Raw genomic sequence first — 14,625 nt, forward strand, 5'->3', positions numbered from 1 at the left:
AAGTCCTGGATTAGTCAGTTCTCATGCTGCTCGTAAAGACATGCCTGAGACTGGATAATTTATAAACAAAAAGAAGTTTAATGAACTCACAGTTCCAGGTGACTGGGGAGGCCACACAATCACAGGAGAAGGCAAAGGAGGAACAAAGGCACATCTTACATGGCGGCAAGCTGGAGAGCATGTTCAGGGGAACTGCCTTTTATAAACGCATCAGATCTTGTGAGACTTATTCACTATCATTAGAATAGCATGGGAAAACCCACCCCCATGATTCAATTACCTCCCACTGGGTCCCTCCCATGACATGTGGGGATTATGGAAGCTACAATTCAAGATGAGATTTGGGTGGGGACATAGCCAAACCATATCATTCTGCCCCGACCCCTCCCAAATCTCATATCCTCACATTTCAAAACCAATCATGCCTTCCCGACAGTCCCCCAAAGTCTTAACTCATTTCAGCATTAACTCAAAAGTCCACAGCCCAAAGCCTCGTCTGAGACAAGACAAGTCCCTTCAGCCTTTGAGCCTGTAAAATCAAAAGCAAGTTAGTTACTTCCTAGATACAGTGGGGTACAGCCATTGCATAAATACACCCATTCCAAATGGCAGAAATTGGCCCAAACAAGTAAATCCAAAATCCAATAAGGCAGTCATTAAACCTTAAAGTTCCACAATGATTACCCTTGACTCCATGTCTTACATCCAGGTCATGCTGATGCAAGAGGTGGGCTCCTACAGCCTTGTGGGTTTGCAGAGTATGGCCCCCCTCCCAGCTGCTTTCACAGGCTGGCATTGAGTGTCTGTGGCTTTTCTGGGTGCACAGTGCAAGCTGTCACTGGATCTATCATTTTGAGGGCTGGAGGACGGTGGCCCTCTTCTCATAGCTCCACCAGGCAGTGCCCCAGTGGAGACTCTGTGTGGGGGCTCCAACCCCACATTTCCCTTCTGACTGCCCCAACAGAGGTTCTCCATGAGGGCCCCACCCCTGCAGCAAACTTCTGCCTGGACATCCAGGTGTTTCTGTATATCCTCTGAAATCTAGGTGGAGGTCCCAAATCTCAGTTCTTGACTTCTGTGCACCTGAAGACTCAACACCATGTGGAAACTTCTAAAGCTTGGGGCTTGCACCTTCTGAAACCATGGCCTGAGCTGTGCCTTAACCCCTTTTAGCTATGGCTGGAGCAGCTGGGATGCAGGGCACCAAGTGCCTAGGCTGCACACAGCACTGGGGCCCTTGACCTGGCTCAGGAAATCATTTTTCACTCATAACCCTTTGGGTCTGTGATGGTAGGGGCTGCTGCGAAGGTTTCTGACATGATGCGGAGACATTTTCCCCATTGTCTTGGTGATTAACATTTGGCTCCTTGTTACTTATGCAAATTTCTGCAGCCTGCTTGAATTTCTTTTCAGAAAATGGGTTTTTCTTTTGTACTGCATTGTGAGGCTATACATTTTCCCAACTTTAATGCTCTGTCACCTCTTGAACATTTTGCTCCTTAGAAATTTCTTCTGCCAGGTACCCTAAATCATCTCTCAAGTTCAAAGTTCCACAGATCTCTAGGGCAGGGGCAAAATGCTGCCAGTCTCTTTGCATAGCAAGGTTGACCTTTACTCCAGTTTCCAACAAGTTCTTCATCTCCATCTGAGACCACCTCAGCCTGGACTTTGTTGTCCATATCACTATCAGCATTTTGGTCAAAGCTATTCAACAAGTCTCTAGGAAGTTCCAAACTTTCCCGCATTTTCCTGTCTTCTTCTGAGCTCTCCAACTGTTTCAACCTCTGCCTCTTACCCAGTTCCATAGTTGATTTCACATTTTCAGGTATCTTTATAGCAGCACCCCACTAACTGGTACCAATTTACTGTATTAGGCCATTCTCATGGTGCTAATAAAGACATACCCGAGACTGGGTAATTTATAAAGAAAAAGAGATTTAGTGGACTCACAGTTCCAAATGGCTGGGGAGGCCTCACAATCGTAGTGGAAGGAGAAGGAGGAGCAAAGGCACATCTTATGTGGTGGCAGGCAAGAGACCGTGTGCCGGGGAACTCCCATTTATAAAACCATCAGATCTCATGAGACGTATTCACCATCATGAGAACAACAGGGGAAAAACCCACCCCCATGATCAGTTACTTTCCACTGGGTTCCTCCTATGACACATGGGGATTATGGGAGCTACAATTTAAGATGAGATTTGGGTGGGGACATACCAAACTATATTAAGCCCTTTTGGAATGTTTTTGGCCATGCAGCTTGTAGGAATGATTCTATAGAATGAGGTGAAAATGGAAACAATACCTTCTCTAAATTGCACTTTTCATGTGTCTCTGTTTCTGGTATCAAAAAGCCATGTAAGTCTTCCCTTTGAAGTGTTAGGATTCTTTCAGTTATTCATCTATTCCTTTTATGTGTGTATATGTGTATAAATGTAAGCATTCATTCATTTATTTATGGAGTCAGTCAGCTAGTCATTCAACAAACATTTACTGAGTATCTGCTATGTGTGAAGTGCTGTACTAGGTACTGAGAATATAAAGATGAATAAGACTAAAGATTTGTTGCCCAGGAGTTTATGATCCATTAAAAGAGATGAATAAAAAACCCAGAGATTATAGTATACAGTGATAAGATATGTGATGTTATTACTACTGCTGCTGCCATAAACAATAATAATTAACAGCTAGCATCTGCTTTTGTGAGACTGCAAGAAATCTGGTGGGGCTAACATCAAAGGAAAAGGCAAAAGCTAAGGTTAGAAAGGTTGGCAGAAATTAGATAATAAACTGTCTTAGAGGGAAGGATAGAGATCTAGTTTTATCTGGAGAACTGAGGGGAGCTGGTTAAAATGATTTAAAGAAAGAAAGTGAAATGATCATATTGGCATTCTTTTCACTTGATCTTAGCCCAAAGGCCAAGTAGTGATATATTTGTGTGTTTTTGACAACCTTTGTCAGCTGCATGGGAAACAGATTGAAAGGAGACCAAATGGAAGTAGGAGAGTGGCCACTGCTTGCTTATGTCTTACAGGAGAGATGATGAAAATCTGGACTTGGGTGGTCAGCATAGAGGAGGGGACAGATGTGAAGGAGAGACAGAAGATGTCCACAGGACTGTGGCGCACTGGCTGGAGGTGGGGGATGGGTGAGGAAAGGAGGAGTTCAAGTCATCTTGGTTTCTGGCTTGGGTAGCCAGATAGATGATGATGCCTTCACCCAGACAGGAAAACTGAAGAGAGGGGCAGGTTAGAGAAAAAGGTCACTTTGGAATTACTTGCTTGGATGTAGTTCATCCAAACTTGTGGATGACAATGAGTAGAGCTCTCCAGTGTATGGTTGGATATACTAATGCGGCACTTAGGAGAGAGCAGGTTGGAGATTTGTATTTTAGTCAGCAATATACTGGTGGTGGTTGAAGTCAGGGGTTTGGATGAGGTCACCCAGGGAGAGTTATGTGGAGCGTAAACTTGAGGATGACATCCTGGATAGCACCAACATTTAGGAAACTGTGTCAGTCAAAATAGGCTTCAGCTATACAGCAGTAACAAAGAAGTGTCATTGCTTTAACACAGTGGAAAGTCTGTTTCCTGTGCATGCTACTGCGTTCAGTGAGGTTGAATCCTGGGTCACTCATCACGATGGAATCTCCATCTTGGTGCAAGCTTCCATGGGTTGTTTCTAAGTCAGAAAACATAATTTTAATGTTACCTTCTAGGAGTATATGCAGAGAGGCATATTGTGAACCCCTGTAGAGGCATGGGCTATGGGCACAGCCTTTGCCAGACCATATGTGCATATACTGTATGCTTTATTTTAAGGGCTTTACATGAATTATCATATTTAATTACTGTAACAACCCCAATAAAAGAATTATAATTATGCATTGCACATCAGGGACTCTTATGAATGCTTTGTGAATATTAGCTTACAGTCACCTAATGAGGTAGGTTCGTTATTGTCTCTATTTTTCAGGCAGGAAAAAGATGTTGTAAATCTTGCTCTAGCTCTTAAAGCTGTGACTTGAAAGTGACACAGGTCATATCTGTTGACATTTCATTGGCCACAGTCACATGGCCACACCTAACTTCAAAAGGGGTAGATAAGTATGTTCCTATGCTGTGCTCAGGATAAAGAGGTACAGAGTGTGTGAAGGCCCTAATGACTGTCATGGGAATGAACAGAGGAAAAGCAGGATTTGAAAGAGATTGGATGAGGCCTAAGAGCTGGGAAATGTAACAGGAGAGTGATATAAACAAGGCCAAGGCAAGAGGCAGTGCTAAGGAAAAGGAAGCAGTTCACTATCATAGAGAGAGAGAGAGAGAGAGAGAGAGAGAGAGAGAGAAAGAAGTCACATAAGATGAGGACAGACTGTTTTGTTTGGCAGTTTAGGTGGTCATTGTCACTGGCCTTTTTGCTATGACACTGCCAACATAGGGCCTTGTTCTAACTGTTTTCACTTCCTGAAATGCTCCTTCTCAATTTAGGTGTCTGACTAATGAGCTCATCATCTCCTTTATGTTGTTATGTACCTCCATCTTTTCCATGAGGCTTACCCTGAGCATTCAGTTTTTATTTATTTATGTATTTATTTATTTAATTTATTTTTTGAGACAAAGTCTTGCTCTGTCGCCCAGGCTGGAGCGTAGTAGTGCTATCCCAGCTCATTGCAACCTCTATCTCCTGGGTTCAAGCAGTTCTCCTGCCTCATCCTCCTGAGTAACTGAGATAACACTCAGCTTTAACACAAAGGAAAGTCTGTTTCCTGTGCATGCTACTGTGTTCAGTGAGGTTGAATCCTGGGCTGCTCATCACAATGGAATCTCCGTCCTGGTGCAAGCTTCTGTGGGTTGTTTCTAAGTCAGAAAACATAATTTTAATGTTACCTTCTAGGAGTATATACAGAGAGGCATATGGTGAACCCCTGTAGATGCCAGCACACCTGGCTAATTTTTATATTTTAGTAGAGATGGGGTTTCACCATGTTGGCCAGGCTGGTCTCAAACTCCTGACCTTAAGCGATCCACCCGCCTTGGCCTCCCAAAGTCTGGGATTGCAGGCATGAGCCACTGCACCCAGCCTGAGCATTCAGTTTAAAACTGCACCCTGCTTGCTTCTTCCCAATTCCCTTTACTCTGCCATATTTTTTCTTTTGTTCTGAAGCACTTCTCACCGTCTATTATATGGTATAATTTAGTTTTGTTTTTTTTTGTATTTATTGATAACTAATCTGTTCCTCCTGATAAAATGTAAGCTTTATGAGGACAGGGGTTATTGTTTTGTTCACAGATATAACCCAGATGTCTTCATCAGTGTCTGATATATAGTAGGAACTTAGTATCTCTTTGCTGAATGAATGACTTTGTGACCTTAGAAATGGTGGGGAGGGAGTATTTTGAATGGCGTGTGCAGCAGTGGTGAGCTGTACCTATAGAAAGTCATTGAACAGAGGCCAGGCGCGATGGCTCACGCCTGTAATCCTAGCACTTTGGGAGGCCAAGGCGGGTGGATCACTTGAGGTCAGAAGTTTGAGACCAGCCTGGCCAACATGGTGAAACCCCATCTCTACTAAAAATACAAAACTTAGCTGGGCATGGTGGTGGGCACCTGTAATCCCAGCTACTCGGGAGGCTGAGGAAGGAAAATCATTTGAACCCAGGAGGCAGAGGTTGCAGTGAACTGAGATTGTGCCATTGCACTCCAGCCTGCGTGACAAGAGTGAAACTGTGTCTCAAAAAAAAAAAAAAAAGAGAGAGAGAGAGAGAGAAAGAACAAACGAATGAAAGAAAGAAAGAGAAAGACGAAGGAAGGAAGGAAAAGAGAAGAGAAGAGAAAAGAAAAGAAATTGCATAGAGAATCGCTTTTCAGGAAACTTAGCACCAGCAGGAACTGGCAGGAAATGTAGAGCTGGGGGCAGGGAGGGGCTGGGGTGTGGTGGGGGTGGTGGCTCAGGAGGGCTTTGTTTTGTTTGTATGTCTTTTTAATAGAAGAAAAAAAAGCATATTTAAATATTAACTAGAAAAAGCCAGTAAAGAGGGAGAGCTTATAGATAGAAAAGTATTCCATAAAGCAAGGACCTTAAGGAGACAAAAGGCAGAGAGAGAGTGGGATACAGGGGGATTATGCTTAGACAGGAGGGTGAGACATCTTTTCTGCTAGTTCAGAAAGAAAGGAGAGAATAAACCCAATCAGGGAAGTGCGTAGGTGGTAAAGGTAGAAATGGAAAGCATTCTTATTGGGTACTGGAGATTTTCTCAATGAAGCAAGAGGCTGCGAGCATAACCAATGTTGATCAGGTTGGAGATTTCAGAAGGAATGAAACAGTAGGCTGGCTGGTAAGGGCATCAGAGAAAGGAAGGGAGAAGGGATGTAGAGTAATTTAGAGGGTCCAATTGAGTGAGGTGGGTGACCATGAATTTGTAAGTGTTACTGCCAATGATAAATCAGATTACCCCTCATAGTCAGAAACAATGGGAAGATTACCTTCTTATGGTCAATCGTGTGTGATGAGTTTTATTCAGAGTATAATTCTTCCTGAGTGTGTTCTTTTATTGAGCTTGTCTGTGAAACCTGGGGAGTTCCCCTACTTTGGGATCCATAGCTCAAAATGTGATTTATGTTATCCCTTCCATCTTAAAAAGAGTTGCTATAAATGTGAGAAAATATGTCAAAAATTGTTATCAAAATGATGACTAGCATCAAAGGGATAAGAAAAACATATCTAGTAAAATTCTAGACCTGTGTACCTGTAGATGTTTACTGATGATAGGTGCAATGTATCAGAAAAGCACTTTGCTTGCCTCCTGTTAAAGTTACATTTGGAAAGGCAAGAGGGTGGCGGTGGGACAGAAGGGAAGGGAGGTGCAGTCAGGCTACAGTAATCCTTTGGGTTGATTCTCAGTGGTGGTGGAAGCACAGACAGTTTGAGCAATCATTAGAACAGGAATATTTGAATAGATAAAATTTTCTAAATACTGTAATAGCAGTAATAATTTATTAAACTAGAACTATAGCTTCTTTAATTTTTACAGTCAAAGGAGGTAGATATTATTATGCTCATATTACAGATAAGAAAATTAAATGTTACTAGTAATTAGTGGGCCTGTGATTCAAACCTGCTTTAATTACTCAACCCTTGAGTGCTCCACTGGGCTACCAGGCTTCTTTGCCATTGCTCCCTTTCAGATTGGAATTACCTCTAAATTTACAGCATTCAAGAAGAAATTTGCTGTATTTCAGTGGTCACTGAAGACAGACACTTTATTCTGACTTATTGTAATAGTGTGGCAATTTTTAGATGATCCTGTATATTAATTATAGGTTTTACATGGAATTGTTATCATTAAAAACTTAGCATCCAACTTGTAGCTCTTTCTAAGATTTTAGGACCTCTGTTATTGGGAATGTTTTCTGGTCTATGCTCTTGGGTTTATTTGGCAAAGTTTTAAAATGCTGAATTTTTTCAGTATACTGAACTCAGATCATCAACGTATTTGTCAGCATGTTGGGTCTTATGTATGTCATCACCCTGATATGTCCGCAATTCTTTTATTTATTTATTTATTTATTTATTTATTTATTTATTTATTTATTTTTGAGACGGAGTCTCGCCCTGTCGCCCGGGCTGGAGTGCAGTGGCCTGACCTCAACTCACTGCAAGCTCCGCCTCCCAGGTTCACGCCATTCTCCTGCCTCAGCCTCCCGGGTAGCTGGGACTACAGGCGCCCACCACCTCGCCCGGCTAGTTTTTTGTATTTTTTAGTAGAGACGGGGTTTCACCGTGTTAGCCAGGATGGTCTCGATCTCCTGACCTCGTGATCCGCCCGTCTCGGCCTCCCAAAGTGCTGGGATTACAGGCTTGAGCCACCGCGCCCGGCCTGCAATTCTTTTAAAAGGCAGAGTACTCATGGTGGTTTCCACACCAGATCGCTGCTTTAGACCATCATAGATTTTCTTTTGGCATAATGGCATTTAGTGGTGATGCTTGATACATTTAATTCTTCAGAATAGATATTGCAATGCTCCAATGCCTAGGAACATTTGGTGTACTCATTATTTAACAGCCTCCTATTCTCCCTTCAACTATTTAATAATGCATATATAATTTGGTGTAGTCTCTGTAGGATTTGGAGAAGTGAGAACACCTCATTTTATAGATATTCTTGTATGGGTGAGTAACTTGCCTGCTTGTTAAGCTCCATAGGGGAGATAACTCTATGGATATGCCATTTATTGAAGCTGTTTTTGCCTGGGATCTGCCTGGGATCTGTCTCTTGAGTTTTGACCTTACTGGTGTTTAAGTTCTCTGGTACAGTTATTCAGTCCTCTGGTGTGTTGGAATTTTCAACTCTTTGGCAGGTATGTTTTATTAGTGCCTTTGGGCATTTGGATTGATGTGGCCACAAGTGTAGGAAGCAGCCCAAATTTCAGATCACTTGCTGGGATCCTTCCATGGTGGAGCCATCTCTCAGGAGTCATTGGCATTTCAGCTTTCATTTCTACATTGGTACAATGAAAGACACAGTGTTTTTCATTCTTTTTTTTTTTTCTTCTTCTTCTTCTCCTTCTTCTTTCTTACCTATTTCAAACGGTTGAGGCTATTAGTGCCTCTGGAATAGCCTTCTTAAAATTATCCATGGACGTTTTCAGAGAAGAACCCCCTTGAGGCAGAGCTGTCAAGATAAGGACTCTGAAGCTAATGCCACCTCCTCATTGCTTTGCATCATTTATCTCATGTAGACAGCCACGCCACCACCAACAGAACCCTAATTAGACAACCAGGAAAAAGATATACAGAACTTGAAAAACGGGAGAAAAAGAAAGTGAAATATGGTTTAGGAAGAACACAAAGAGGAATTATTTATCAGCCAGATAAAAAAGTAGTGGGATGATTTCATTCAGACTGTTCTTACGATAAATAAAAATTTTCAGATTTTATTCTAGAATATAAGCTTGGTGAGAGCAGAGACTATGTCTGTTTTGTTCACTTGCGTCTCTCTTCGGTGCCTGGCACAGTGCCTAGTACTTGTGAGCGCTCAATTTATCTTTTAAAAGTACATGACCAGTGGTCATGATGTGAGCCTTCATCTACTGAATGCTCACTCCACGACAGGCTCTGTGCTAGACACTCTGCACCTCCACACACAGGTTAAAATGGTAACCCTCTGAGTCATCCTGATTTCGGTGAGAGGGATGCACTGGGACTAAATAGGACAGAGACAAACCTGAGAAGAGTTAATGAAGGAAGAATTATCGCAGTTTTAACAGATATTTAAAACTATGGCTTAGAGAAAGTAACTATCTCATATTATTGTATGTGGGGGCTTCCAGCTTTCTTCCTTTCATTTACTTGCTGTTATGGGCTGAATATTTGTGGTCCCCCCCCACCTAAATGTTAAAATCCTCACCCCTAATGTGATGGTCTTAGGAAGTGGGTCCTTTGGAGGATAAATTAGCTCATGAGGGTGAAGCCCTTATGAATGGCATTGGTGTCTTTATTTTTATTTATTTATTTATTTGGAGGTGGAGTTTCATTCCATCACCCAGGCTGGAGTGCAGTGGCACGATCTCAGTTCCCTGCAACCTCCACCTCTGGGGTTCAAGTGATTCTCCTGCCTCAGCCTCCTGAGTAGCTGGGACTACAGGCGCCCGCCACCACACCTGGCTAATTTTTGTATTTTTAGTAGAGACGGAGTTTCACCTTGTCTCCTGACCTGAGGTGATCCACCTGCCTTGGCCTCCCAAAGTGCTGGGATTACAGGCATGAGCCACCACACCTGGCCTGGTGTCTACAAAAGAGACCCCAGGTTGCTCTGTAGCCCACTTCTATCATGGGAGGGAGGACCAATGAGAAGATAACCATCTGCGAGCCAGGGAGAGGGCCCTCACCAGAACCCTACCATTCTGGTCTCCTGATCTCAGACTTCTAGCCCCAAATATCTGTGTGTAATAAATTTATTTTGTTTTCTTTTTTTTGAGACAAGGTCTCACTCTGTCACCAGGCTGGAGTGCAATAGTATGATCATAGCTCACTGTAGCCTGGAACTCCTGGTCTCAGGTGATCATCCCACTTCAGCCTCCCAAGTAGCTAGGACTACAGGCACATGCCCCTGTACCCAGCTAATTTATTTTATTTTTGTGTAGAGACAGGGTCTTGCTTTATTGTCCAGGCCAGTCTTGAACTCCTGGCTTCAAGGGATCCTCCCTGCCTCATCCTCCCAAAGTGCTGGGATTACAGGCATGAGCCATAGTGACTGATGAGAAATAAATTTCTGTTGTTTATAGTCCACTCAGTCTATGGTAGTTTCTCATAGCAGTTTCAACTAAGATACTTGCTTAACTTCTTTTCCTGATCTCACTCTCTAAGGAGAAAACGATAAAAGCCAAGCTCATGAATTCTTGCAAGAAAAATAGAGAAAGAGAACAGAAACCTACAATCTTCGGGATGTTGTGGATGAGGGTGGGGGCATGAGGAGTAGAGGCCTGCCTGCTGGCACCATGCAGGACTGGGCATTGCTTAGCAGAGAGGGACACTAAGCAGGGAGATGGTGGGGACAGGGCAGAGCAGACAGGAGAGTGAAACTGGTAAGGAAGAAGAATGAGAGCTTCCAGGGAGTTCACAAGAGCCACTGTGGCCTAAGTATTTGATTCTCTTAAATGTGTGATAGAGAATTGTGTCAGGACTGAATTTGTAGGGGAAACAGTTACTTCTGTCAGTGTGGCCATGTCCCTGGTTTGACTGAAGCCTCCAGGATTTCTGGACATAAGGTTTTGTTGAAAGATGTTGTCTCTGTGGCCACAGAAAGTTACCCTGTGTTATTTATTCTGTCAGGACCTCCCTGCTCCCGGGCTCATAATGACTCCAGGTTTCTTCCCTTATTAACTTTCTTCAGGCTTATTCCTGTCCTGTTCTCAAGGTATCGCTGTGCCCAAATCTGGGTCACAAATCTGGGTCGTTGTCTGTTACCAAAGATTTGTTGTCCTTGGGTGAATCATCTGGGGAAGGCACTGGACTTGAACACCGGTTCTTCTGCTCATCTCTTCTTAAGGGCTTCAAACAAGGTCATACCTCTCAACTTCACTTTTCCTCCTTTGTAAAGCGTCAGTGATTTCTACCTGGCCATTTTTAAGGTACTGTGAGGATCAACTGAGATTAACCTTTAGAAGTTGTTAACTTCTATGCCCCTTTTAAAAAATATTTTTAATTAATTTTTTTTTCTGAGATGGAGTCTTCACGTACTCTGTCACCCAGGCTGGAGTGCAGTGGCGGGATCTTGGTTCACTACAACCTCCACCTCCCAGGTTCAAGCGATTTCTCCTGCCTCAGCCTCCTCAGTTGCTGGGATTACAGGCATGTGCCATCATGCCTAGCTAATTTTTGTATTTTTAGTAGAGACAGGGTTTCACTGTGTTGGCCAGGATGATCTCAAACTCCTGACCTCAAGTGATCCACCTGCCACGGCCTCCCAAAGTGCTGGGATTACAGGTGTGAGCTGCCTCGCCCTGCCTAACTGTTCCTGTTCTTATTCTGTCTAAAACCCCTTGCCTCTTTTGTCCTAATCAAGTTTTCCCCATCCTCGAAGGCACAGCTGGCCTATCTTCTCTTCCACAAGGTCTTCGTTGCTCACCTTTTCCTGCCTACACTGATCTCTGTCTTCCATTTTTCCCTTATTTTGGCATGTAACCAAATATTCCCTGCAAATGTGACTTTACTACTTCAATGTTGGAGTGTCACATCCCTTCAGCTAGATAGTGAATTTCTTGAGGGCAAAGATCGTGCCTCTTAACCTCTTCCAGCTTACAGTGTAAATTGCTATACTGCTAAGACCTTAGATTTTACGGGGGGGCTTCTACTTGTTCAACTTGCTGAAGAAACACATTCTTTTGTTATTCAATCCTGCAAACTGTGATTCCTCAGTCTTGGTCCTGCTTCATGATGTATGCAGCAATTCTGCAGCTGAAATCTCAGGCCCTCACTCACTCTTCAGAGACCTCGAAGCAACTCTCTCCCACTATCTCCCCTTTCTGGGCACTTTTCAGGACAGTTAGTTCTATACCCACTCCTGGGTCCCCCTCTTCCTTTCCTCTGCACCTTCCAGTATTAGGAACCTGTCTTTTCCTTCCCTTCAGAGAGCGGATGCCCATCTCCAAGCAACTTTATTTCTTCCTTTCTTTGTTTCTTCTTTTCGTCTCTTTCCCAAGACACCTTTGCTTTGAAGAGGCTGCTGAAAAGGAGTAGAATATTTCATTTTTTATGATCAGCAAAAGAAAAAGAAGGAGGCTTCATGGGGAAAATTGGCAAGATCTAAAGTTATTTGCATTTCATAGGAATCAAAAGTTTTCCAAGTTTTTTTTTTAAAGGACCTTCAAGTATACAAAAAGAAAAAAAAATTGATCCTAATGTTGAAACACCTGCTGCAGATCTGGGGGCTTTGAATTTAGTGGCTTTAGGTTGGGACCAAGAAATTCTCTGAATTCGAAACTTACTGGATCTTATTTTGGCTTGGTGCAGCATTTCATCCCCAGCGTTCTTCTTTTCTTTCCTTTCAGAATACAGCCGAGCTAAAGCGCTTGTCTGCGTACCCGTGGACGTGACAGACACCTTGAGGTGTTTTAGAGAGACACTGGAAAAATCCAAATACCATAACAGATCAACGCGACACAGCAGAAAGTTGCTTTCATTATTTCTTGCACAGACACAAGGTAAAATTCATGTTCTGTATCTCTGAATCTTTCTTTATGTGGGGTGACCACCCTGCGGATATCCCTCTTCTGCCCTCTCGTTCTTCCCCCTGTGTACGTGCAACACTCCCTGATGCCTTTCACTTTCCTCTTGTCTAGTGGATCTAGTCTCTGTCTTACACTTTAACCAATGTGCTTTCTCACTCACTCACTTTTATGCTTTCTGTGAAACTAGCAAACTCTCTTGAGTGCAGTAGATATGACAATATTCATTAATTTTAGATTCTGTACATTTATGTTCTTCTTATAGTTTTCTTTGAAGGTGTGGCACTATAGTCTTGTTTTACTTCATGAGTAGATGGATTGAATCATACTGAGTTAACTAGAACCTTTTACCAAAACACTACTTTATCAGTGGCAAAGAAATGGATACCTTTTAAAACAAGCATCAACAAGATTTCTTATTAATACTATAGATTTTGATCTTAGGGGTTTTATTTTAGCTTAAAGTAAGATATTCACTATTGTTGGTTGCATTGCATTTATTTGTTTTCTCTTTTAACATCTATCTGCTTGTGAATTGAAGCAAAGCTGGCTTTGAGTGATTAAATGGTAACCTCAGAGAAGAGTACATTGAAATTTAGGCTGGAAAAATCCTGAGCTATCTGTTCTTAAGTTATTTAAAATTTTTAAAAATCCTATTTTATATTTATGATTCTCACTATTCAAATTGGTCAGAATAAAAAGAATAAATTTAAATAATAGACAAATACATGTAAAATAGTATAAAGTTATTAAAAATAGATTTAAACTTCTACTTAATTAAAATGCTAATTTCCACTGAAATGATCTTTTAGAAATTTGACCAATTTTTTTTACAACCACAGGCAGAGTTTTATTTATTTACGTATTTATTTGTCTGTTATTGTTGCCCACCCCCCACACTTTCTATGATATGTATCCATAGTTTTTGGTTATATTGTCTGCAGACTCACATTATGTTAAATTAGCTCTCCATATCCTGTTTGGCTTCTTTTAATTGCTCCATACATTAACAGTGGGTAAGACTGGCTGGGCACCATGGCTCACGCCTGTAATCCCAGCACTTTGGGAGGCCAAGGAGGGCAGATCATTTGAGGTCAGGAGTTCGAGACCAGCCAGGCCAACATAGTGAAACCCTGTTTCTACTAAAAATACAAAAATTAGCTAGGTGTGGTGGTGTGCACCTGTAATTCCAGCTACTCAGGAGGCTGAGGCGTGAGAATCGCTTGAACCAGGGAGGCAGAGGTTGCAGTGAGCTGAGATTGTGCCAGTGCACTGCAGCCTGGTAACAAAGCGAGACTGTCTCAAAACAAAACAAAGCAAAACAGAAACGCACCCCCCTGCCCAACAAAAAAAAAAGTGGGTAAGGGCATAAATAAAAAGGCAAATACAATTCCTAGGAATGGTTTACACCAGCTCACTCTGAATCTCACCTGGTACCAAAATATTTTCAGTAGTTTATCTCTAGTCCTCAGGCTGTAGACTTCAAAATCTATACTAGCTTCTTTCTCTATTACTTTTAACTGCTTCCCCTAGAATATAGATTTTTTTTCCCCATGTGTTCTCTGATCTTATAAAGAGACAAGTTTTTTCTTTTTTTTTTTTTGTCTCATGCCAGAACTGCCTGTGTGTTGCTCCTATCCCAGAGGTTTCTGCCCCAGAGGCACTCTAACACCTTACTGTTGGAAGCTATTTAAAAAAGGCAAACTCAGACTATGCAACTTCCACCAGTTCCCCAAGAGCAATGCATTATCTCAGTATTTGCTTTCTGGCTGACCATCCTCTGTAGCGCGGTTTTTTTTTTTTTTTTTTTTTTTTTTTTTTGTGTTGGGATGGTGCTTTGCTCTGTCGCCAGGCTGGAGTGCAGTGGTGTCAGCTAAGAATGCAAGATTTGACAAAAGT

At 42.3% G+C, this 14,625-nt stretch overlaps 1 protein-coding gene across 1 annotated transcript in view; it reads left to right on the forward strand.

Annotated features, from left to right (window-relative positions):
- CFAP54 (cilia and flagella associated 54) overlaps positions 1–14,625 on the forward strand; it is a 140,186-nt gene that overhangs the window by 20,405 nt on the left and 105,156 nt on the right. Inside the window, exon 7 of the mRNA XM_011936865.1 lies at positions 12,550–12,702. Coding sequence (XP_011792255.1) covers positions 12,550–12,702 — 153 coding nt within the window. The remainder of the gene's footprint in view (positions 1–12,549; positions 12,703–14,625) is intronic.

The sequence above is a fragment of the Colobus angolensis genome, unplaced genomic scaffold (assembly GCF_000951035.1).
Source record: "Colobus angolensis palliatus isolate OR3802 unplaced genomic scaffold, Cang.pa_1.0 Scaffold10, whole genome shotgun sequence".
Classification (NCBI taxonomy): domain Eukaryota; kingdom Metazoa; phylum Chordata; class Mammalia; order Primates; family Cercopithecidae; genus Colobus; species Colobus angolensis.